Here is a 26,530-nt window from a genome sequence, read left to right on the forward strand (position 1 = left end):
ATCCTTGAGGGACGCCGCAGATGACTTCCGTGGCCTCTGACTTGTACGGTGGTAGGCGGACTCTCTGTGTTCTTCCGTCGAGGAAGGAGACGATCCATTCCAGTGCTTTCTCCTGGATTCCAACGTTGCTGAGGCGCTGCACTAGGGTGCGGTGGCAGACAGTGTCGAAAGCCGCGGAGAGGTCTAGGAGGATGAGGGCCGTTGTTTCTCCGTTGTCCATCAGGGCTCGGATGTCATCGGTGGCAGCGATGAGGGCGGTCTCGGTGCTGTGGTTGGCTCGGAAGCTGGACTGTGAGGGGTCGAGGGATCCGTTCGTCTCGAGGAAGGTGGCCAGCTGTTTGTTGAGGGTCTTCTCGATTACTTTGGCTGGAAACGGGAGTAGCGAGATGGGGCGGTAGTTCTTGAGTTCGGTGGGGTCTGCTGTAGGTTTCTTGAGTAGAGCGCTGAGTTCGGCGTGCTTCCAGCTCTCGGGGAAGGTGGCGGTGTAGAAGGAGGTGTTGATAATGTCCCGCAGGTGGGGTGCGATGACAGCGTCGGCCTTGTTAAAGATGTGGTGAGGGCAGGGGTCGGTCGGCGATCCGGAGTGGACGGAGTTCATCATGCGGACGGTGTCTTTGGTGCTGATCGGAGCCCAGGCTCGGAGGGTGGTGGTGGGCGGCGTTGCTGTGGTCGTGGCGTGGGTCGGTTGAGTGCTGAAGCTGTTGTGTATGTCTGCGATCTTGTTGTGGAAGTAGGAGGCGAGGGAGTTGCAGAGGTCTTGCGATGGGGTGATGTCGTTGTTTCCGGCGTTGGGGTTGGAGAGCTCTTTCACGATGTTGAAGAGTTCCTTGCAGTTGTGTGCGTTGTTGTCCAGTCGGTTCTTGAAAGCCGTTTTCTTTGCAGCGCGGATCAGTTGGTGGTGCTTCTGGGTGGCGAGCTTGAAGGTGGTCCTGTTGTCCGGTGTGGGTTCCTTTCTCCAGACTTTCTCGAGGGCTCGGCAGTTCTTCTTGGAGCTCTTGAGTTCGTCGGTGAACCATGGGGCTTTCTTGCTGCCGGGTCTGTTGGGTGGGGTCTTCAAAGGGGCGAGTTCGTCTGCGCAGTCGCTGATCCACTTCGTGAGGTTGTCGGCGGCCTGGCTGGGATTTGCTGAGCTGGCAGGAGGGTGCTGGCTCAGGGAGGCGGCGAGCTGGTCGGCGGTGATCTTGTTCCAGCTTCTGCGGGCAACCTGTTGTTGGTGGTGGTGGATCGTCGTTCTTTTGAAGGTGAAGTGGACGCAGCTGTGGTCCGTCCAGTTGAGTTCTGTGGCTTGGCTGAAGGCGATGTGTTTGCTGGAAGAGAAGACGGCGTCGAGAGTGTGTCCGGTGAGGTGGGTGGGGGTGCTCACCAGTTGCTGGAGTCCGAGGTTGTCGAGCAGGGTGCTGGTGTTGCGGTCGTTGTTTTTCTCCAGGTGGAAGTTGAGGTCCCCCAGGAGGATGTAGTCAGCAGAGGGGAGGGCGTGCAGGCTGATGAATTCGGCGATGTCCTCGCTGAATTGAGTGCCTGGTCCCGGGGGTCGGTAGATCAGGGTGCCTCTGAGGGTGCTCTTCGGGTCGGTGTGGATCTGGAAATGCAGGTGTTCGGCGGTGGTTAGGGTGTTGTCGGTGCTGGTCGTGATACGGATGGTGTTCCTGTGGATGATGGCGATGCCTCCTCCAATCTGGTTGGCGGTGCGGTCCCTCCGGATGATCTTGTAGCCCTCTGGGATGGCGATGGCGATGTCGGGCGCTGAGGAGTCGTTCATCCAGGTTTCCGTGAGGAAGGCAACGTCAGGGGCTGTGGTGTCGAGGAGGTTCCAGAGTTCGATGGCGTGTCTGTGGACGGAGCGGGTGTTGAGCAGGATGCACTTGAGGTGGTTGCTGCTGGAGTTCGGCTTGGCAGGTGCTGGTGCCGGGCAGGTCCGGATGCAGGTGAACTTGCAGGCGAGGCAGCTGAAGGGTCCGTGGGAGCGCCGTAGGGTGGCGCGATAGCATCCTGGGATTCGGCCGGTGTTGAGTGCGATGAGGGTGGCGGCGGAGTACGTCAGGCGGGCGGGCGGGGGTCCTCGAGGGCCAGGGGTCCTGGCACTGGGCGCGGTCCAGGCGCGGACGGGCGTAGACGGGCTTACCTTTGGCGCGCCTTCGGCGCACAATCGGCGCGCCCGCTGCGCGTTCGCATGGTCGCCATATATGGCGAAGTGCGTGGGGGGGCGGAGCAGCTGGGAGGCGGGAGCGGGGAGGGTACACAAAGAAAGGGGCGGGGCTAGCGGAGATGGCGGGGAGCGGGGAGGGATGAGACGGGGACGGCAAAAAACGGAGGAAAAAACAGGCACAACTGGGGGAAAGAAAACAATTCAGGAACAAGTCAAAACAACTCAATACAAATCCAATGACAACCACAGGGACAGGAACACAGGTCGGGAAGCTAGCACAGACCACACCGCTCGGTGGCAGGGGGCGTGGTCACGCGGCGGAGCCAGGGCAGCGAGGCACAAAGCGGGGAAGCACACGCAGCAGCTGGTGGCCGTGCGGCGCGGGGGTGTCCTAGAACTAGGTCACACTCACCTGCGTCGCACGGTCGCCATATATGGCCAAGTGCGCGGGGGGGAAGAGCAGCTGGGAGGCGGGAGCGGGGAGGGTACACAAAGAAAGGGGCGGGGCTAGCGGAGATGGCGGGAAGCGGGGAGCGGGGAGGGATGAGACGGGGACGGCAAAAAACGGAGGAAAAAACAGGCACAACTGGGGGAAAGAAAACAATTCAGGAACAAGTCAAAACAACTCAATACAAATCCAATGACAACCACAGGGACAGGAACACAGGTGTTTGACTGGTGATTTTATGGGTTTCGCTAGAGTCCCCATGATGATAAAAGGAAGTTCGTCAGCAGGGGGTGCACTTAGGTGAGTCTCAAAGCAGGCAGCTAAGTAGTGCGGATGTGACTTAACTGTGATCAGTACAAGCTCTGAACTCTTCAGCACACTTGCCAAACGTTGAAGGCAGGCACAGACAAATTTAAATCAACAATATAAGCAACACTGGAATACAATCTTTATGCGGGAAAGTTTCGCGCGCCCCAGGGCAGATGGGTTACTGGCTTCAGATTGTAACACTGTGATCCATTTACCACTGATGTCCCTTATTGTTGATCCCAAAAGTGAGCACCAAGAACACCCCCTGACCCGAAGGGTAGCAAAGTTGAGCTGTCTGAGGCTTACTCAGGGCCGAGGTGGGGTGGGGGGCAGAAACTCAGAACTCAATGAGACTTACAATAGTTGTCAATAAATCATTGTCCAATCAGTGCTTTAATGTAAGAGGAAAAAGTACTTCAATGTCTACAGACAGTGCAATAATGTACCTACAAAATCGAGGGGGGGGGGTATGATGTCCTATATAAACAATCACTGTGTGAGGGAAGTAGCCAGTAGTAGCTTAGGCTGTTGCAAAGGCAAAGATATGTATGCTAAAATACAGGAGTGCAAATTGGAGCCAGTTGCCCTCCTGGGCTAAAACATTGGGCACTGGCCCCTTTACACCTCTCTGGGTTCCCAGTCTGCCCCTCTCAAAGTTAGTTATGGCTAGGTTCTTGGTGGCACATGAATTGTCCCAAGTTCACTACTCTCCCAATGCCACACTCTTGCACTGTAACTTAGTTTTAGTGTTTGGTGGATAAGGCCATCCTCTGCTGGCTGGGATGGGGAATGTGTAGCAACTGGCTGTGTGCAATCTGGTAAGACCCACTAGTAGTGTTCACAGTGACTCTGCCATGGCCCAGCTGATTCTGCTACATTGCCAGTCTACATGTCTTGTGCAGAACTGTGTGCCTCTGGCGGTGAAGGGTGAGTGACGGACAAACAAGTGAAGGGGAGGTTGTGCTTCATGTACTTCAATTAGAATATGTGAATCTTTCTCCGACCCAATAATAAAACCACCACCCAAACAAAGTGAAGGGTCTGCCCCAGATAGTATCAGTGATTTCAAGCAGAGATCAAGGTACCCTTGGGCTGCTGTTTCGATCTGGATTTATTTAGCGTCACCTTCCAGGGACACTTTAGCTAATGGGGCAATTGCAAAGGTGGTCATGGTTTCCCTGTGCACTAAACCTTAGTAGGCACTTCAGCTTTTTTGGATGGAAACCCCTGACATAGGTGCGATTCTATTAAATGTCAAGTCGTCATAGGTACCTTGGGGTTTCATCAGGCAGAAGGGGCACCAGGATCTCAAGCTCTCATCACATGACTTTGCTGTGCAGATGTATATGTGACTGGTTCTGCTCATTCTGTTTAATGCTATAGAAGCTGAACACAGGTTCATGCACTGGGCTGTGCAATGTACTGCCTCTTTTTGTCCACATTGTGAAATATTTAACTTCATTATCATTGATTTTTGTTGCAGTCGTCTGTTGTATTTACAGAAGGTAACAACACATTGATCTAACTAACCTTTAACCTTTTTTTTGCAGCTCAAGCAGCAAGTATTCAAGCCTGCCCATTTAGAGATTGAACACCCTGGCAATAGGATGTCTAACCGTCAGGTGAGAATCAAGATTTGTTTGAACAGCCATTGAGCAAAGGAAAGAATTGTCAGACTTGGGCAGCGCTAATCAATTTTTCTAGGTAACTCAGGGCTTAAAATGTATCATCAAACCTGCTTCCAACTTGTTTATATCCAACAATCATCCTCTCAGCTGGAGGAGATTCTCCTCATTGGAACAAAGCTCATCCTCTTTGCCCTATCAGTTATTAGCTTTTGCATGGAGGGATCAATCGCAACAGTCGAAAGGGGTGTTCTTTATCCTGCTCTTTCAATTGTTGGCTTCGCTTTGGCGGGAACGTTATTTCCTCACACATTTTGTTATTATCTTATTTATGGATGGGTCAACTTATATGACTGAACTCTAAGAGTAGTCTTTTTAGTATACTTTACACTGGAATGGGAATACAGTTTTAGTGGGAGAAGTAAATGATCCAACTTGGCCACTCAGTCTTTGGTTTATTAATTGGATTTAAACATTTGCTGCCAGTGATTGCTCCACCTGTCTGAATGATGACCACAAGTCGTCAGAGCTCCACTGATGTCCCTTGCCTTCTATTTGGTTTTACCAGTTCATAATCAAGTTATATTAGAAGAAATGGAACATAACAAAATGCTCAAACAATGAGTGCAAATGAAACTAGTAATAAATAATAACTCCAAAACGTGACAGTTAAATTGCATATAAACTTTGAATTAAACTCAAACACAAGGTTTAGCAATAATAACTTATAATAGAGACGCTTATTAGCAAGAGTATGACTAAGAGTACAAAAGGATAAGCATGGATATCAAAATATATGGACCAATAGAAAGTTGAGGTCAGTTATCATTTCTCAGCTTATAGGTGACTTTCTACACATTGGCTAGTGAGGTCAAGTCAGCAACAGTGGCGGCTCCTCCGGTGAGGGGGAGGCGCATCGTCCCTTCTGCTTTACGCTATGGAAATGAAGGAAAAATGAAATGATAATAACTGGACGTTATTATCATTTTATTTGTTCTGGCGTCTTTACAGAGCAAGGGAAGGAGTCATGGAACTCTGTAAAGTGCACATGAATGTTTGAACTGCCTTCTCAGGCTGGCCAATTAGTCATGCACACTTTGAATGTTCTCCGTGCAGGCTGCATTACAGCCTGCATGGAGAACATGCCCAGGCCCCCATTCCCCATCCGAGCGCCAAACCACGGTGCTCAGACCAATCACAACACTGCATTGCAGCATTGTGATTGGTCAGGGGAGCCTGGGTGCCTACCAATCACAATGATGCATTATTGAAACTTGCAGCCCTCACTCCAGAGTTACTGGTCAGTCATGATGACTAAATACCAAGGTTACACCAGTGCAGTTGACAGCACTCCATAGTGTCCTCTGGGCCTCAAGAAAAAACTTTGGTTGCAGTTGCTGTCAGTCAAGCACTTCTGGCTTCAGGGAGGTGGCGGGCAACTCGCTTGGTGAAAGGAAGGTCCCAGACTCAAAGCGCTCCTTACTTGGTTAATGATCAATGTCAGTTCAATCCGGTAACAGCACCAAACTTCTCCACAAGGCAAAGGAGGAGGCTGAAATGCTCTCAAGGTCTAGTTGGGATAACCGTCACAGGTGCTTTAGCGGCAGGGCCACCGGTGCTTACCATGCTTTCGGTCTCAGTCAATAATTGAGTGGTCCTCAACATGTTTGCATGACTGCCCTATGTGCAGAGGCAAAAAGATAAAAAAAAGAGACAAAATACGAGAGACTTACCTCTTGGGACGCACAGGGGACGGGTCTATACTCAGCCATGCAAGGTGACAGTCCCATCCCAACAGTTTTGTATGATTTTCATGGGTTGCTTTGCTTGGATGGGATGCCCAATAAAGGGCATGACATTTTGTGGATAATTTGATCTCGGAAGATATAATATAAACCCGACAGACCTATATTTCTTTTTAACTGCTCACCATATATAAACCCACCATTTTTATACTGTCTAATACTTTATATCAACATTATCAAAGGTCTACAGCAACACCACCCAGCACCCGTTCACACTCCGATACTCCAAATGATCCCATAGAATGGAGTTGCATATTGAGAACAAAGAGAGCAAAAGGGGGAATATTTTAGAATATCTGATTGTATGAAATGATTAAAGGTAATATACATTATTTCTATAAGAAAGGGTGAGTTACATTATTGGACTTAGGTGTTGATTGTTTTAATAATTGTGATAGTTGTATGAATGTCTGTGAGTGTATGTAAACTTTTTTGAATGAGGTATAATGGAGTATGAGTGTATGCGAGGATGGGGTTGGTGTACACCTTTGATAATGTTGATATCAAGTAACAGCCAGTGTATTATGTATGAAAATGATGGGAAGTTTTTATGCTTGAAATGTTGCTGCCATAGTCATGGTTCCTTTATTCTGCCAAAAACCATAAAAGCACACTAACAAAGACAGATAAATCCTAAAATTGTCACAACTTGATAAAGCTTTTCATACATGCACTCAAAGTATTCAAAATGTATTATTCATAATGTAGTTAATTAGAACCATTACATGATACAGGAACATAGTATTTAGCTAGTACACAGTCAGTTAAAAAGGATAAGGATGTACTAAAACTAAGGTCACTTCAGTAAACGTCCTGCCTAATAAAAATATATACGTGAAAAAGTGCTAGTGCATAAGCTCTTCGATAGGTAACCTTAGTACGCTTTCAAATTTGTGGTTTAGTTAGTAAAAACTGTAACAGTTTTTGCATATTTCATTATGGGTACAACTGTCAAGGTCCAGTTTAACTAGTCAATACATTACAGATACCAGTGACATTATTTCTAAAAATCACGGAATGCATCCCAGACACCCAGGGAGTGAAGTTAATTATAGTAAAATCACTTAAGATACTGGTGTCTGAAACCAACAGGATAAAACCCAAGGCAGAGTAATTAGTTGAAGTGAAATAGTGCAAGATACTGGGCTAAGATGTAAGTAAAAGTTAGACAGCGTTGCGTAAAACAGGTGGCTTGTCAGCCATGCCATATGGATAGATGTTTCCGGGTTTCTTGGTGCAATAATCAGTTGGGGCCCAACGGGGGAGAGGGGGGGGGGGGGAGAAAAACAGCACCGACCAGAGACTCAAAATTAGGTGTGATAAAGGCCGCTTTATTGGAAGCAGGTGCACCTTATACAATGAAAACCCTTGGCCTGCGCCGTACAAAACTAGACCTCTCTAAATATGCAATTTCCTGACAAACCCCCCACCCCTTCCCCTAACTGGTTCCCCCAATCCACAAACAGTAAACAATTAGCAGAAACGTCAATTTGCCTCTCCACCTGGCTAAATCCTTTATTATGTTTGACCTTCCCCCCTATAATCCAACAACAGATCTCCTACACTTCCCCCATATATTAGGAAGAACTGCCCCAAGGGCAGAAAATCACCCCACACCTGCTCCAGCGACACAACCAACCCCACAACCATCGAACAAAACCCAATGCACCGGCCCGCAAGAAAAATCCTCCCAAAAACCACTGCACACCACAAAAACCCCTACTACACCATGAAGAAAGACAATCACCCCTCCCCCTGCCCCCCAGGCCCCACAACTTGAAACCACCCCCATCAACTGCTAGAAAACACAGGGAGGGAGGGTGGGAAAATTATTACCTCCACCACACCCCCGCCCGGCTGCTGTGTCGCCAGCCACCAAAATGGTGGCCTATAACGCAAAATGTCCGGTTTTAAAGGGGCCCAGCCCAAAACTAGCCCACCCCAGCCCAAGGCTACCAACTAGCCCAAAACCAGCCCACACACAGTGCTGGCTCTACCCCCTCCCTCCCCTCGCCCCAAAACCCCCAGGGGTGGCAGGCCTCTCGCTGGTCCGCCGCCCCCCCAAAGCCCTATTGGAGCCCAACGGGGGAGAGGGGGGGGGGGAGAAAAACGGCACCGACCAGAGACTCAAAATTAGGTGTGATAAAGACCGCTTTATTGGAAGCAGGTGCACCTTATACAATCAAAATGTCCTTCATGTCGTAGTTTCACTTCCCACCCCCCACAGCCTGACAGATGCCCGCTAACAGTCCGACCTCCAGGGCCCGAGGCCTACCCCAACCCTGACGCGCAGCCTCCGTTGCCGCCCCACACTCCGACGGAATGCCTCCGTAACGCCTTCGGGTCCTCACCCCTACACCATAGGGCGTGCCGCAGGACCCCCCAACACCTGTGCCGCATACACTCTGCCACCTCCTCCTCGACCAAACCCCCCGCCCAGCCTTCCCACAGCTGCGTCCCCCCTTCCCCCGCTGATGGCGAATCGTCACCCCCGAAAGCCCCCGTCCATCAAATTCAACTTGAACCGCAACGCCCGCTCCTGCGGAAGACACCTATCCCCTGCCCCACTGCTCCAGACTGCCGCAATTCCTCCCATGTCCGCTCATATGTACACAATGGAAATGCCCCAAGAACGCCTGTCCCAAGCAAATCCCCCTTACTCCCCACCGACAAACGTACTCGATGATGCAGCAGCGTCAAACCGGACAGCGTCAGACCCAAATGACGACGTTGCCGTCCCCTTGTCCTCCGGCAGGGGAGTCGAGCTCTCTACCAAGGAATGACAGCACCGAACTGGGACTGTGCGTCTTCTCTGGCACCCGGGGCACCCCCAGGTAAGCCACAAGGCCCGTAAAACCGTCCAGCTCCGCTGGCAGTCCGTCAAAACCCAGCCGTCCCACCAGGAAGAAGTCAACCAGATAGTGCGTCACCGACCAGAGCCTGTCTGCCAGGAAGAAGCCTACTCCAAAAAGCAGTGAATGGCTCACACAGCGCACACGAAATTGAATATCCCATGGGCAGTGCTGTCGCCCCCCATGCCAACATTGCAGCCCCCTCGTCCTCTGGCAGGCGTGCTTCAATGGCCCGGAGTCGAGCTCTATACCAAGCAAGGACAGCACCGTACCGGGACCGTATGTCTTTGCTGGCGCCAGGGGCACCCCGAGGCAAACCACGAGGCCCGTAAACTGACCAGCAACTGATGCCAGTCCGTCTAACCCGGCCGTCCCACCAGCAAGAAGTCATCCAGATTGTGCGTCCGTCTCAGAGCCTGTCCGCCAGGAAGACCCTGGATCCCCCCGAAAACCACCAGAACGCTAACCTAACCTCGCACTTTACCTGAAAGACCTTCACCCACCGCCGCCGCGCTCTGCCGCACCATGTCCATGACTGTATACGACACCCCCGGGAGCTCCGCCTTCACAAAGTCACCGACCGACTTACCCCCCGACCGCTGCTGGCACAACTGAGACTGACCGGGCTCCTTCCTGAGCACCACCCCGATAGGGAAAACAATCAAATCGGCAGCGGCGGCTCCAAACAAAAGGAGGGGGGACCCCGTCTGGGCCCCGCTGACCTCCTTAAACAACTGCCCCGCACTATCCCTGTGTTCGCATTGATGGCTCAACTTCTCCACCCTCACAGGCGATAAGCCTATGCCCAGAACTCTTGACCCCCCTTTCCCACCTCCCCGCACCCCCCTGGCACCCCTTCCATACCGCGCTATTCCCCGGCGCCCCCCCCAGGATCCCCGGTATCTGCTCCAACCGACAGCTGAGGATTACCCAAACCACTCACCTGCTCTGTCACCATCCTTACCTGGCGTCAAGGCCGGCGTCGTGACTGGATCCCGCCGCCTAACCAGTGGAGCCGGGGGGGCCGTCACTCTCGGCGCTCCTTGCGGTGGGCATACCTGAAACACACTACAAACACCGTTACTCTGCTCCCCCCCCACCCCTTCCCGCATTTCCCCCTCCTCTTCCGAATCCTCCACATAGTTCAATTGCACCATGGCCTCACCCCCTTTCCTCATCTCCCCCTACTCCTCAGAATCCTCCACACAGTCCAACGGCACCATGGCCTCCTGCCCAGCACTGTGCCTATCCTTCCCCTCGTCCCCCAGTCCCCCCCCTTTATGGCTCCGTCCTACTCCACCCTGCCACCTGCTGACAAAACCACATCAAATCCCCCCGATCCAAGTCCTCTCGCCTCCTCCTCCACTCCTCCTTACTTTCTCCTCCCCCGGTTCAATCATGGATGGACCAGCTGAATCTATGAAATAACAAACCCATCCTTGTCGACAGCGCAAAATCCCTTGCGGTCCTACTCGATACACGACGCACTCTACCCACCCTATTACTTCAATTGCCAAGCCTGCTCGAAACCAACTGCGCCCTCTTAGTGGGATCCATCGCTTCTTCCCGCAGCATGACCTCAACAACCCTGGTCTCATTGCTGGTCCTCACCAAGACTGGACTACTGCAATTCTCCTCCTACTGGCCTCCCCGGATCCCACCCGTCCCCCCTTAAGTCCGTTCCCCTTACAGCATCTCGCTTCCTTTATAGGGCCAAAAGAAGAGACCACAGCCCACCTATGTTATCCAACCCCCGCTGGCTTCCAATCGGTGCAGAATCTATCTACAAGACTGCCCGCCTCACCCACAAAGCCTCACGCTCCTCCTCCCCCGCTATCTGGCGAATAAACTGAAACTCCCTGGAGGCTCTAGCCCCTCACGAAATGCGGAAAATCTACAGATTGAACCTCCCACTTTCAAGAAGGAAAGATCGATGGCCCAATCCTTCTCCGGCGATGGAAAGAGAATCTGGGCTGCACCTCCGCCCCAGGTCCGGACCGCCAACTCCTCCCAGCCTTCCAAACGGACCTCAGAGTTCTCCTCCCTCATGCCCTCACTATTACCTGCAGGAAGACCATATAGTGTAGAGAATTTTTAGTCCCAACTATGGGAGTCCCATCCCAGTGTGTACGCGTGGTCTGTGAGACTGCCATTATTGCAGTACTACTCTTGTACCTGTGATTGGGACTCTTAGTAACATGCACATGTCACGGGTCCAGTCTAACACACTGTTTGCTACCTCCTACATTTGTCCGTTTTCGATACCTTCACAGGGGCCACCATGCCCACGTAACTCTTGCTCTTGTGTTCGAGTGTCCTCCATTTCTTGCCGTATTATACCTCTACTAGCATATTGCCCGCTTTCGTACCTGCACACATGCCACTCTCTCTCCTGTAACGCACCGTTTGCTACCTCCTGTATTTTGTTTGCACATGATTGTCACTTATGCCTCATGTACTGTAACCTTGCTTTAGCAATTCATTCACTTATAATGCTCCTGCATCCGGTCTGTTCCTATTGAGAAGTGCTCTGACACCTTCGGGTAAAGTCCGCACCATATAAAACGCATAATTAAATAAATAATACTCCGTATCTGATCAACAGTCTCTTGCCTTCATCCCCAACCCCCGGCAGCCGTCCTGACCCTTCGGGTGGGAGTGGTGGGGGCGCACACCACCCGCTTCCCCTCGCGCTTCCAAGAATGGTCCCTCGTGGGAGCATGACCGCCCATACCAGGCAGAGCCGGCCCATCCCCTCGGTCGAGTGGAGCCTCATGCTGCTCTTCCGAGCGCCTATCTCAGCGTCCCTGCCCAGAACAAGAGGTGGGGTCCAGCATGCCGGGGAAGCAACCCCCCCTCCTGCCCCCGAAAACCCCCACCCCCCTGCCGAAAGCCCCCCTCTGCGCTCGTCGTGCCTCCAACCCCCACTGCACCTGCCTAACCCCCGCTCTCCGCAGGACACCCCACCCCCCACTCGAAGGCCTCCCCCTGAACAGGACCTCCTGCCCCCCCCACTAGCCCCGCACCCCTCCTCCCAACCCCGTACTCCCCCCGTCGTATACTCGCCGCAGAACAGCTCCCCCGAAGCCCCACCATCCCCCCCAGACTTTCGACCTCTGACCCCCCCTCCCTCGGAGACTTAGACCTGCGAGGCCCCCACCATGCTCACCTCCCCCATCTGGGACACCACCCCCCCCCCCCCCGCGCCACTCCCCCCCCCCCCCCCTCCGTTTAAATCAAACTACCTAGATTCTCATACGACATGCCTTTAAATAAAACTTTGTCACGAAGCATGACAAACGGAGTTTCACGAGAGAACTGGTGCCTAGCGAAAATCTTGTGACTCCGATTGCACTCACTGAACCGGCTATGAGGTATAAGACCTGAGGCGAGGCCGCACAGCGGAAGCAAGCCTCCAGAGCCAAAACACTCTCGGAAGATGGAACCGAGGCCGAGACCCAGCAGCTAATCCATTCCGCAGCCGCCAAGCTGAGCCACGGCCTCGGAGGCTCCAATTTGCCGCACACCACGGCCACAAGCATCTCCACCTCTCATCCCACCGTACCAACACAAGGCCGAAAGACCCAAACCTCTTGTGCGCCCCCTCCAATATGAATCCGCATTACAAAAGGAACAAATAATTAAATGTACTAGTGTATCAATCACGATTATTGCGCACACAAAGGACAAGAAGAAAAATTAACACTTTTGATTGTCATAAGTACACGCACGCACACATCATCAATAGATGCACAATAATAATGCCGTACCTTTACGCACACGCATCGATTCTACACATTACATAAACTCTAACAGAAATGGTCATTATCTAAGCCTTCTTCCCCATTTTTCGGCATCCACGTCCTTTAGGACAGGCCTTTACAAGCACAAACTGGAACGCTAGTACGATGAAATCCAGAGCAAGACTACCGCGGGTCAAAATAATTACCTCCGCCACACCCCCGCCCGGCTGCTGTGTCACCAGCCTCCAAAATGGTGGCCTATAACGCAAAATGTCCGGTTTTAAAGGGGCCCAGGCCAAAAGCAGCCCAAAACTAGCCCACCCCAAAGCCATATTATACGTTTTTAGAATGCTTTACAGGATGAGAGTTAATGGATCGACAGTGAAGGTGGGCTCTGAGGTCTTTGATGGATTTCTCGCACCTTGATAAGGATCCTACATCAGGTTGGGAGACACATACTGAAGGGCCCCTTCGTCAGAAAAATTGATTTGAAGGCCCTCCTTACATCGTCAAGAGAGGAGCTGCAACAGAGATGGAGTAGCCATGATTCCGGCTTAGTTATAGTCTGCATGCTCCTTCCTTACCTGGGTTGACTCATGCCGGGTTGAAGTCTGCTATTGGTAAGCGGAGTAGACACGTATACATGATATCTGTGTGCACTCAGCTGTTGATGGACTTGGAAAGGTAAGGCTGAGGTCTCTCAACCAGATATGATTAATTTAGAGAGTAGAATCTGAGGATTTTAGAGAAGCATAATCTTGCTGGAATTAAGCTAAACGCAGCTGTCTATTGATTGCCTATTTCCAAAACAAAAAGGAGATGGAATCAAGAATTAGCGCTGGGGCTTTGATTTGGAAAGATGTGCTTGCCTTCTGTAGTTGCCTATGCCATGGGCTCGAATATGGCTCTGAGACAGACCTTGAGTGACTTTCCTGGTGCTTTCAATATACATATATGATATTTCAAAGTGCCAGACTTGCAAGTTAGCATTTGATTTGGAAGGCTAAATTCCAGCAAAATTTTGGATCTGCGGAGATGGCTGTGCAAATTCAATATTTACTTATAACCCTAAGCAGTGTGCGCTCTCTAGGCTGGCAGTGCAGGCACCAGGAAAAGCCTAGTGCCCATATTGTAGTGCTGGAAAGAGGGATGCCTTTATGACTTTGATAAAGGATGCGGCAGAGGGGCTTTTTTGTTTCTTCTTGAGGCTAGTTAGACCATAAGTGATGGCAGTGGACTTATTTTTTAAAGAGCCTTTGTGGGCCAAGGGATGGTACGTCTCTGTGAACCAAACCCCCAGATAGTTAGTTGTATTTCAGAGTCATTTTAATAGTATTGGATCCCAAGCAGCAGGAAGGGAATTTCTTGTTCATATAGCGCCTGGAGATTAAGATTTTGGTCTTATCCTGATTGATCGTAAGAAAATTATTAGAGATTGTTCAGTGTTCGCTGTAGGCCCACTTTGGTGTGATCCATTATTACAATGTCATTATCATATCAAAGAATCTGAAGAGACATGTGGACTAGTCGAGATGGGGGGGCAGACTGATTTTCACCAGAGCTTTGCACAGATCTGCTGTGTATAGGTGGAGAGGGGAGGCAGACTTGCTTCAAACCCTCTTGGGTGGTAATTTTGGAGGTAACTGCTTGTGGTCTGGTTCTTACACAGACCCAAGCGTCGGAGTAAATAGAGAGAGACTCCATTTTCCCTAGATAAGTTTGGGGCTTTTAGGTTGTTCACAAAGTTCTAGAAGCGGGCTAGCCTTCTTTCTTTGACCATTTGATGCATCTTTAGCCACTCCTTTTCTTCTGAAGCTTTCTTCACACTGCACACAGCTTTTTTGTGTAGCTTGCACGATTCAGTGACATCCATTGCAGTTTTAATGGTGGGTTTGAGATTGTTCTTATGCAGGCACCTTCTTAGCTTTCTCCGTGTAATCAGGGCCGCTTCTAGGATTTCTGGGGCCCTGGGCAGAAGGGGAATGTGAGAGGCCCCCCTAATTTGCCTGCCTTAGTTACTGCCTGCTGCGGCCCGGCCCCTGCGCGACGAGAGTGCTGTGCACACTGCGCATCACTTTTCCCCATGCCATGATTATTTATTCCATTATTCCCGCAACTGTGGGCCCCCCCAAGGCGCAAGGCCCTGGGCAGCTGCCCATACCGCCCATGGCTAGGACCGGCCCTGCGTGTAATAACAATGCTCATATTGTGCAGCTTGTTGAGCTGCACCTTCCATGTTGGCTTTGGAAGTTGCTTGCGGCCTCCAGTTGCTTATAAACAATCCACCAGTTCTGTGATCAGCATGTCCCACTTGTTTGGCATGTCTCCCTGTGTGGTGTTGGGGTTGATGTTCATCTTGTGTAGCTACTTGGTCACCATAGAGGTGTCTTTGGTCCTCACTTTGATCCTCCTGTCTGTCTGTGTTGCTTCTGCGCATGTAGAGGAGCCCACTGCACAATATGTGGCCGCTATTGGTACGCCTAACTCCATCCAAGCTTAGAGTCCAGGGGTTATGATCTATTTCACCCCTGTCAGGAATCTCAAAGTTAAATAGACGATTCGCAAGACATTCAGACAAGAAGATGTAATCTTTTGTTAAGATTTCTTTGAAAGTACTGAAGGGCCGGTAAACCTTTCTGTACATGCAATCAAAACAACATATACAAACTTGCAGTGTGACAAAAATGCCATATTGTTTCATAATACTCAGAGATGCTTTCATATAATAGAACAGCATAACGAATCTCTGAGGAGCCTAGTTGTAGGAACAGTGAAGCAATATGATGTTGTCTGACATGAACAGCATGTAAACAAGGGGCAAGAAAAACCCCACGTGGGGTACTATGTAGTGTGCAAGATGACTGGAGCTTTGATGCTGTGGAAAATCACAAGGACAAATCGGAAGCTGAACAAACTAAATGCTCTGATTCGAGGAGGCAGGTAAAAAGTGTAAAGTGCTTAATCTAAAAAGATTTAAGATAGAATCTGTACTGAGATTTTTGTATGAGGGTTAAATAAGCTTCTATATCCACAGTAGTACAGAGGACAGGATGGGTAACAACTGCCTGCATACATTTTGCCTTTAATTCACGCAGCCTATCTTTGTAACTGAAATGTAGCTTTTCCTTAGCATCCTTTGAGAATAGTTCCAGCGATTCTGGAAAACTGAAATATTCAGGGACAACCAACGCAGTGTAAGTACGTTTCAGATATGTGAACCATGGAATTAGGGCCACATTGTAAGCATTAGTCTTGATAGCCCTGTTTCTAGAGAATGCCAGATTATGTTGACTGTACACTTGGACACTGACAGCATTTGTGTAAAAAGCTGTTATCAGTCCTCGGTAATTGAGAGGCGTTAATATAATTCCAAACTCCAGCGCCATGTAATCCAACTTGGACTCACTTAGACGTGTAGATATTAGTAAGGTCCTTAACAAGTTTGTGATGAAGCCTCGATGAAAACCTAAAAATCGTATAAATCTCTGAAACTGCGTACATCTTAAATTTGTTAGGTGGCCCCATTTTAATTCATCATCATGGGAATACCTACATAATTCTTTTATCTTGTTGATGCTTGCATTGTTCCATTTGTGTTCCCACTAGGTTGTGGTGATCGGAAATCAAGTAGCCATTTTGTTATAGTTCAGATGCAACATTATGTGTAACTTGTAATTGAATCGATGTGTGATGTATTTACATTGCTTATGTAACAGCATTTTAATTGAGGGTGAAGATTTGTTTTTGTTTAGGAACTGTTTGATGTTTGGATTCCTTATCCTATTATAAAAACACAGTGCTATTCACGATTGCTCTCCCTTGTTCATTTATTTACTTTGATGTCTTGATGACAAGTTGTTGTATTTATACTTTTTTTGTTCACAAAATAAAAATGCGTATGCACACATTTCTGACAGACGCCAAGGAAATACTTGCCTTTCTCAAAGCATCCAATGTGCTGTATTTTGCTCTGCGTATCTTTTTAATTTCACCAGTAAAAAACTTAGGGGCCGATTAGGATGGCGGTGAATCCGCATCCTACGGGCCGGCGGAACCCACCGCTGGCCTGGAGGATGCGGATTCACCGCCTTGGTTCATGAAAACACCACCCGCCACATTACGATGGCGGTGGGATCAGCGGCGGACGGCAAGTCCGTCCGCCGCTGATCCGTGGTGGCTGTACGCAGATATGGTGGTGGTGTCGCCAGCACCGCCAGCCATATCACGATGCAGGCGGAAACGTGCTATTCCATGGCGGCTTTTCCGCCGCAGAAAAGCATGTGGTCTTTTTGTTTTGGGGGACCGTTGTGAGCCCCCAGGGTGTTGGGGGGTGGGGGGTGCACATGTGGCATGCACAAGGTCGCTGCCAAGTTGTGCATGCCAAAGGTAAACATGCATATTTTACATTGCGGCGGGTGCTGCTTAAAGCAGCACCCGCCGCTATGTAAAATATACGGGAGGGTGGCGGTCACATCCTAATTGCAACAGAGGGACCGCCGCTGCCCCTGCGGTTGGTCCCTCCACCTCGGGGGTCGCAGACGGACGCAGGCCCGTCCGCCATCCTAATCGGCACCTTAGTTTTTTCATTCTGTTTCATTTCACTCCTATTTAAGGATAAGAATTGTGATTCATATTGGATTTTCTTTCTAGAACAACTGGGACCACAACACACAGTCACCCTACTGGTACCAAACACTTCCCCTAAAAAAGGGACCAGATCTACTGGCGTTGCCAGTGTTTATTTTTGATTTGTGGGTGCCCCTCTCACAAAAGAGAAGAGTGTCTCTTTACATATTGAAAACACCTGACAGAACTCTTCTGCTATAATTACAGCATGGCATTAACTGAGGAGTCTCTCTCTTGTTTTGGCCATCAAACTCTGACCCATCTCTTTGTTATTTAAACAGTCACTCCTTGTTTTAACAAGTGGACACAAATCTAAGAAATTCAGACCTTTTGTATATCCCACTATGTAGGTACAGAAAGGCAAATGTTTTAAACTCTTCTTCAAAATTGCATTTCTAAAACTATCAAACATCTTACTATATTAATTTATTTTTCAACAGAAATGTCGAAGAGCGATAAAGTTTTCTGCTGTGAAAATGAAGTTTTTGCAGTCTATCAGTCTAAAGGAGCTCATCTTGGAATTGTTCAGTCTTTTGGGAGTTCCAACAGAACTGGAAATTGGGGAGTACCTTCATATTTCCTCATTTTCAGTGGAGGATGTTGCACAAGCTGAAAAGTTCCTCCAGGATATGTTGTGCGAGAGGAAAATCCCCATTGGAGTGGAGTGTTTTGGGCATTATGAGTGGCAGCTCCTGAAGAACTGGCTCAACCGCAGATTTAAAGAATCAGGACAGAGGGTACAGGCCAGTGTTGTTCAGAATGGAGATATGGAGTCCTTTGAGATAGACCTGGTAGGATTCAAGGATTGCTTTACCCAGGCAGAGTCTGAGATTTTGGATTTCTTGCAAGGCAAGGTTCTGAGTGATGAGTCGCTCATTGTAGGCTCCCAAGAACTGTTGCGGTTTAAGGATTTGCAGTGCAGCTTCCCCAATTCTCCTTTTCATGTGGAACTGAAGCTATGGTTTGATCTGAAAGCACCAGCCATATTGTTTCGCGGGCCCAAAGTTGACATAGAGCAAGCAAAGAGCCTTGTAAATGACATCCTTTACACTGAGGCAGTATCAGCAATGTCTCCAAGAACCAAGCAGAGAAATGATTTACCATTCCACCTGACTGGGGACACCACCCTCTCTCTTTGCAAGGATGACAGCAGGAAGCTTCTTCCAAATGTGGATGCCCTGATTTGTTTGGTGAAGGAGGGGAGCAGACACACAGAAACCACAAAGGGGAGAAAAGCCAGCAGTGCTAAAAATGAGATTTCGATGTTGGGTGAATCTGAGAGACATGCAGTGCAAGTATTATTGCAAACCCAAACCTCTTCAGTAGGGAGATTTCAGAGGGTTATCAGCTTAGTAACTCTGAATAAGAGATCTAATACATCAGAGAGGGACAGAGGTGGTCTAGAACTGGTAATGAGAGAGGCCCTAGGATTTGCTTTGGAGTATGCTGAGAGGAAAAAGTTGTCCTCTGTGGCTATCTGTGGTCAGAAAATTGAGAGTGACCTGCTTTCTAGACTAGATTATATCAACATTGTGGTTGATGGCCTTCATCGGTATTTCTGTTTACATCCTTTTACGTCCCTGAAAAGCATTGTCTTCAACAGTGACAATGACGAAGTGATATCCATGTTCTTCAGGAAGTGCCTGGATCGGTGGAGAATATATGGGAGTGTACAACGTGAGGCATTCCCAGGATCCGGAGAAGGAGGCAATATCCAGATGGAGATAGCCACTGGCCTAATAGCCAAGGAGAAGGTAGGCCACAGATGTAAATGTCTCTGACATGTTTGTTCTGATATGCTTTCACTCCCATAAAAACACAATCTTTTTTTTGTGCCAGAAATTTCATTAGAAATCCCATAGATCAGTCTGAGATATACAAACATTTGGCAGTTTCCAGAGGTCAAGCAGAGTACTGAGATAATAATCGAAAATTATGTCCTTTTACCCCAAAAAACATGTTTCGTATTAAGTTGTCTACCCCAGTCTGTTATTTCAAAATTGCAGCTTCGTTTACTCTGTTATATTTCTTAAGGACTTTAATCAGGAGATTTTTTTGATTTGTTTTCTAATGCAAAATACTTTTTAGGTCTCACCTACAGACAGCTTTAGTTGTCTTTTGCCAAATGTCCCTCTGTGTAAAATACCAATACTAACAAGCATTGGTAAACACATTAGGTTTCCCCTATGTGAATAATAATAAGCCGTTTTCTTTTGTAAGTTGTAGCTTGCTGAGTAGTTGTACAATAAAAGTTACAGAAAGTCTGTTAAAGTGATATGACTTGTTTATGTGCTAAAAGGCAATATATTGTACTGTTACTCGTAGTATAGTGCAGGTAAGAGCAAATTTTGAAATTTTTTATGAAAAAGTGAAATAATAGAATGTATTGATGCAATGGCAATATTATGTGCTATGGGGAGTTCTGACATCTTTTGGGCCCAGTGCCACTGCACCTGCTGTATCATTCAAATCATGCCCCTAGTTTTTGCAAGACAACTGCATTTGTGACTGCCTGTTTAGAAGTAAAATATATAAATATTTGGTGTTTTTAGAGGAGTTATGACAACTTTTGGCACCAGTGCTACTAGAACGGCTGCACCATCCAAATCATGACCCTATTGCCTGCTAGATAAATGCACTTGTGATTGTCTTGTTTAGTAGTAAAATTTAGCAATGATTTGGTTTAGTGGGGTCCCTGGAGCTTTTGGCCCCAGTGCAACTACGCCTTCTGCACTATTCAAATCAAGTCCATTTTAACTGCAAGGTAACTGCAATTGTGACTGCCTGTTTAGTAGTCAACTATATCAATATTATGTATTTAGGAAAGTTCTGACAACCTTTAGCCCCGGTGCCCCTGCATCTGCTGCACCATTCAAGGTAACTTTACTTGCAACTGCCTGTTTAGTAGTAAAATATTGCAATATTTTGTGTTTAGAGGGGTTCCTAGAGCTTTTGGCCACGGTGTCACTGCCCCTACTGCACCATTGAAATCATGACTCTAGTGCTTGTAAGATAACTGCACTTGTGACTGCTTATTTAAATATAGCAATATTTAAATATTTTAAATATATAAATCTAGCAAGATTTGGTGTTTAGAGGAGTTCTGACAACGTATGATCCCGGCACCACTGCACCTACATCACCATTGAAATCCTGGGCCTAGTACCAGCTGGATAACTGCACTTGTAAATGCCTGTCTAGTAGTAAAATATAGTAATTTTAGGTGTTTAGTGGGGTGCCTAGAGCTTTTGGTCCGGGTGTCACCGCACCTGTTGCACCATTGAAATCATGACCTGGTTGTCTGCAAGGTAACTGCACTTGAGGCTGCCTGTTTAGTTTTAAATTTTTAACAACAATCTGGGTTTAGTGGGGTCTCTAGATCTTTTGGCCCCAGTGCCCTGCACCTGTTACACCATTTAACTACAGTCTCTTTTAACTGCAATTGTGACTGCTTGTATAGTAGTCAAATATATCAATATTATGTATTTATAGGAGTTTTGACAACTTTTGGGCCCGCTGCTACAGCACCTTTGAAATCATGACCCTGTTGTCTGCTAGATAACTGCACTTGTGGATATCTGTTTAGTAGTAAGATATAGCATAGTTCTTATATATTAACTTTATTTTTAATGTGCAATGTTTATTACAACATTTAGAATTTGATCATAATGCCCAAATAGATTAAGTTGAAAAAAATCAATCCGATAATGCCTACAAAGTGCAAAGAAAGGTACTGAGGTGTGAATAGTAAATGCCACAAACATCCTAAGGCTAAGGCATCTGCTTTACAGAACTAAGTAATAAAAAGCAAGCATTTCAGCATACTGGTAGAAGCAGTCTGCCTTTTCCATGGAAAAAGATCTCATCTTGACCGTGAATAGGGCTTAAACAATGTGAACGGCTTTATTTGAAGTATAGTAAAAGCAGGTAGCCTGGGGGAAGTTAACAAAAAAAGTTCCACACAAAAGCGAATGAACACAGTAATTCAGACCATGGGAACTGCTAAGAACCCCCTTTTAAGATATATTAAATCCAAAAGATTTCACAGCTGTGAAGCGGTAACCTGAAAATGGGCTTTGGATGAGTCCATTGCTTATCAGTGGTATGGCTTTCTTGTCAATCTCACTTGCTTGCTTCTTATTCCATTGCTTGCCTTCCTCTTCTTGTGTATGTGTCTCCCCTGGAGGATAGCTTCTTTACCACTTTTTTCTTTTGTTTCAGCATTCAGTGAAAGTTTGTGTTTTCTTCCTCTCCCACCATCTGCTGCTTCCCCTCACCACCCTAACTCTTCTAGTTTCCCCATTCGCTTCCATCTCTGGCTTCTCTGTTGCTTCCGCCATATCTTCCCATTCCCTTATGAAAGCTTCTGTAGCATGGCAGCACAGGAATGTTTCACAAGGGGTTTCACTCTGTAAAGTATGAGAATATCTGTCCAGAAATACATATTTTAGTTTGTTTTTCACTGTAGAAATACCACATAAATATATACATTATTCCTTAAATAGTTGGGCTGGGGAGTGTTACCGCAACCCTGAGTTATTGATGCCCTCTGTATCTGTAACTCAAGGGGACAAAGATCGCCAGGCCATTTAGAACCCAACTTGCAATGGGCTTGTTAGAGTTAACTTCATATCACCTGTGTATTGTAGAGCTTTACTAAGGATACATTTATCCTATACAGTCATGTGTGCAGGGGGCTGTGCTCTATAAAAATAAAAGAAAGGGAGCCACAATTGTACTAATGTACTGTAGCACTCATCCTTTGTAGATGTGCAAAAGAAGTACATTGAAAGAATTAATTATCTGTTATCGGAAAAATAACATTAGCCCGCACAGCAGTTGCACCAGTGCTAGCGCTTTCTTAATGTGAAGTAAGGCAGCCGCTCTATGGCATCATGGAGTGGTCAGATTACTACAAAAGGCCACAAACCTTAGTGTGTGGGAAATACTCCAGCTGGCAATAAGCTGTTTTGATAAAAACACACCAAAGGTGATCCGAGGATGCTTGCAATAGGGTTAACGGCTGGCAATCTCTCTGGGTAGCATTCCAACCCATCGTTCTTTTGCCCACTATGTCACCTCAGAATAGACCCAGCCATATGCAAATCAGTTTTGATTCTGCTCCAAGCATCCTCACATCACCATTTGTGTGTTTGATGTAATGCCCTAAGTGGCCAAGGGTTTGCAAGACCTGGGACCCTTGTTCACTGTGCCACTGGAACTAAAGCTACACCGGACTGAAGAACCGCAATTGGGGCGAAACCAGTCTTGAGTTGCTTGTGTTCCAATTCAGAGAGGGCCTGGCTTGACAATTCAGACTGGACTGTTTCTATTGGAGTAGGTTTCAGACTAATTTCATATAGGTGGGTCTAATTTGAGGTGTCATGGTGGGCACAAAAACGATGGGTTGGAATGCTACCCTGAGTGACTGCCGGTGGTTAGACTTATTGCAAGCATCCTTCCATCACCTTTTACGTTTTTTTTAAGCTATTTTTTCCAGATTTCTGAAACTCTTTTTACTGTTCCTGAGTAAACACCACTAAGGAGTCTCCCTCATTGCCAGCCATTTATAGATCAGTAAAATGACCAGTTTAAGTAATGTTGTAGCTGCCCCTTACCAAATTTTGAAGGTTGGTCTGACGAGTTTTTATTAAACCACTGCCTGTTCTAGTATGGGGGTAGCAATGGATGATGCTTAGTACTTTGTACTTGGTTGTTTATGGTGATATTTAGTAAATCTAACATGCTTGGAGCCCGGTGGTGTATACCGAGTTAATTACTTTCTGATGATTCCATTATTCTGAGCCCATTCTAATGCCTTAAAGTCATTACTGCTATGCAGTGAGTTCAATTCTCCATACAGATGTGGCCTCAGTGTACCCCAATATTATAAATTCCCCCAAAATTCACCTTTACCAGAATACCCACATTTAGTGGATTGGAGATAGTGTACATTTAGTCAGCCCCCTCTATGCTAATGTCATCTGAAGGTAGTCAAACAAATTAGATAAATAAAGAACAGAGTGTTATGTAAATGAGTAGGGCACAGTAAACCAGCGGAAGGGCCTTAGGGGTATTGTTGCTGTCTGCGGTTTAACCAGGGAGAGTTCATCGTAAGTAGCATTGCAATAACAGTGGAAATAAACCAGAACATCTCAACTTGACTGTGTGCTGCAGAAATTGCTAGGAGAGATATGGGCAATGGAAAAAACACGAGTGACAGAAATGAATTCCATCCTATTAAATATGGTGTTATACATAAATTGAGACCTTCTTAACATATATCTCAAAATCACATTTCTACATATCATAGGGAATAGTTTAAAAAACAATAGTACTGTATCTGTGCATACATGTGCAATTGAGAATGAGCATATATTACACGTTATTAATGAGGCACAAAAATTATAAATCCATACCAATCTGCGACACAGGCACGTTGTCCTCTTTCCTTCAAATGGGTTTATATAGGGAACACTTACCCAGAAGACATCCTGTTGAGTTCTCACTCCCATACGAGAGACAGGCATAGTGACAGAACTGGAGGTAGGAAGGGACATAATGACTGTAACAAGGAAAAATAGACTCAGAGTAATTAAATTAATTAGAAGCAATTATGAAATAACCTCCTCGTCTAGTTACTTGTCACAGTCTTTACAGATATGAGAAATACCATGGAAGCCATGAAACAAACCAATGCCTGCCGGGCAAGCTAATGCAACACCTGCATATGACCTTCAATACAGTACATCAGAGGAAACAAGTTATACAGTGCACCAAAGTTGCAAAATTACCAAAAGTCATCTACTAAAAGTGAAGATAAGAAATCCGCGAATATGGAAAACATCATGCAGACCGCAGCTCCCTCAAAGCCTTGAGGGAAGTGACCAGAACCTCCACCTCAACCGGACAGGATCGTAGAGAACATTCTTTAAACCTCAGCAGGCCAAAAACTGTTGAACTGTGAAACCCCCAAAATCCTACCATTCAAATCAGTTGTACCAGGCAATAATATCAGTGAACCAGCTTACCACCTCGGTGGTCCTCAGGCTCACCATGGAAACACTTCCTTTCCTGGCTCAACGCAAAGACAACACTCATGCAATCACTCACCAATCAGGTGTAGCATGCTACCTGCTTGGACAAGAACTTCACTGCCCCTCATAGGGGTACTAAGTGCTACCAAAATATCCTAATGCAATACAATACATGTCATGTTAATAAGAGGGGCCAGAATAGTGAAACCACCCACCCACGTTGAATAAATCGGCAGCTCCCACTGAACATGAGAGAATGTAGCAAAACTCCACACAAGAGCAGCTGAAAAAATTAAAAGTAAGTTCTTGTGCAAAAAGAAAAGATATCCCTTTAGTCACGAAGATTTGTTTGAATAGAAAGCCAAAATGATAGGAAAATTGCAAGGAAGGGGGGCCTTCGACAATAACTGACCTAAGCCTCTCCATCTCAAAGCCATAGAGAAAGCTGTAAATGTTAGAGTCTAGCACACACCAGCGCCCTTTTTATACCCTCATCAGACCCCTCAAGAGAAGCAAAATTAGAAACCCAGACTTAACAGCTGGGTTCTGAAGAGCACATGGATACCCAGAAAACCCTGCTAGATCCACAAGTGTTGAAAATAAACAACAGACTAGGAAAGAACACATTCAATGCAGATGGACCATTTAACAATGGTGCACAACGTGCATTGAAGACACCTCCCCCGCCAAACCCATCACTCAAAGCCTGGGATACCCCTACACCGAGAGACATGCGTGCTAGATAAACCAATTACAAGTGGAATGTGTCTTTTAACTAAAATTTCTAAAAAAATCAGTAATAACAAGGGGACATGAGCACAGATGTACGTTTACATCTTAAACTTCCCACTACCACTGAACAAATTGCAACAGAGAGGATTAAATGAAGAGCGTAGACCCCCCCATCCTAAAATGCAGCAACTAAACTCAGACACACCAAACTGTTTCAGCCCAACCCATGTACCCCCAATTAAAAAACCATAGGCATAATAAATTGAACAAGAGGGCTTGAACACCCGTTGAGAGTAGAAGAGAATTAACAACCACTCTGACCCAACAAATCAATTCCAAAAAATCCCCACATGAGAATCTTGGAGCCACCTACCTTAGGAGTTTGGAATTAGGCCCAGAGGCCACACCGTACAGTATGAGAATAATGTTCACAGCTGAGCGGAGAGAAGCACCAAGGAAAATCACACTCTATATAGGGGAGAAACCTGTGCTAATATCAGAAGACATGACACCCAAGCAGCATGTACACCCTCTACAACTGACCTGAACCGATGTATGCAGAAAAGGTAAATGGCCAGTACAATGCTCTGGAATAGATGTGAAACTATGACATTCTCCAGAAATGTGGCCTACCAAAGGCTCTAGCATGGATTCCAAAATCACGAGTAACCAAGAAGAAGCAGGAAAGGCAGCCACTAAATCAGAATGTATTCTTTGAAAACACCTCAAAAATTGCTGAAGCTCCAATTGTAACCCTGCTCTGGGATACGGAAGAAGCAACCTGGAAGCCTAGTCACACCCAAAACCCTCCATGTAAACCGCCACTAGCTATGCAATTTTAAGGTGCTCCCCTGAGCTACCTCCCATAAGAACCAGATTAGGCTGCAGTGACCCTCCTGGGAAGAGGCAGGACCAAACAACTGCTGAGTTTAGAAATCCATAGAGACCTGAGAGAATTGCCATCAGCTGAATCAAGGTCTCACCAGTCGCACAAGCTTGTTACATGAACTTAAATCTATTAGAATGTAAAGGAGAGGCAACCTCTCCTAGTCAAGAATCCCCTACCTAGATTGACAGGAATTGTGCATGATAATAGCCAACACTCACAAGACAGAAATCCAGATTCTAAGTGGAGTATGGTTACCTGTCAGAAACCACCTCAGAGAAAAGAGAAATGGGACGGGAACTGGAATATGAACAGAACTTA

The 26,530-nt window shown here is 47.2% G+C and overlaps 1 protein-coding gene across 1 annotated transcript in view; it reads left to right on the plus strand.

The window, feature by feature from the left end:
- Positions 1 to 26,530, plus strand: part of LOC147692141 (uncharacterized) — a 605,572-nt gene that overhangs the window by 50,107 nt on the left and 528,935 nt on the right. Inside the window, exons 2-3 of the mRNA XM_086939503.1 lie at positions 4,454 to 4,525; positions 17,995 to 19,308. Coding sequence (XP_086795629.1) covers positions 4,454 to 4,525; positions 17,995 to 19,308 — 1,386 coding nt within the window. The remainder of the gene's footprint in view (positions 1 to 4,453; positions 4,526 to 17,994; positions 19,309 to 26,530) is intronic.

Source organism: Lissotriton vulgaris, chromosome 9 (assembly GCF_964263255.1).
Source record: "Lissotriton vulgaris chromosome 9, aLisVul1.2, whole genome shotgun sequence".
Taxonomy (NCBI): Eukaryota; Metazoa; Chordata; class Amphibia; order Caudata; family Salamandridae; genus Lissotriton; species Lissotriton vulgaris.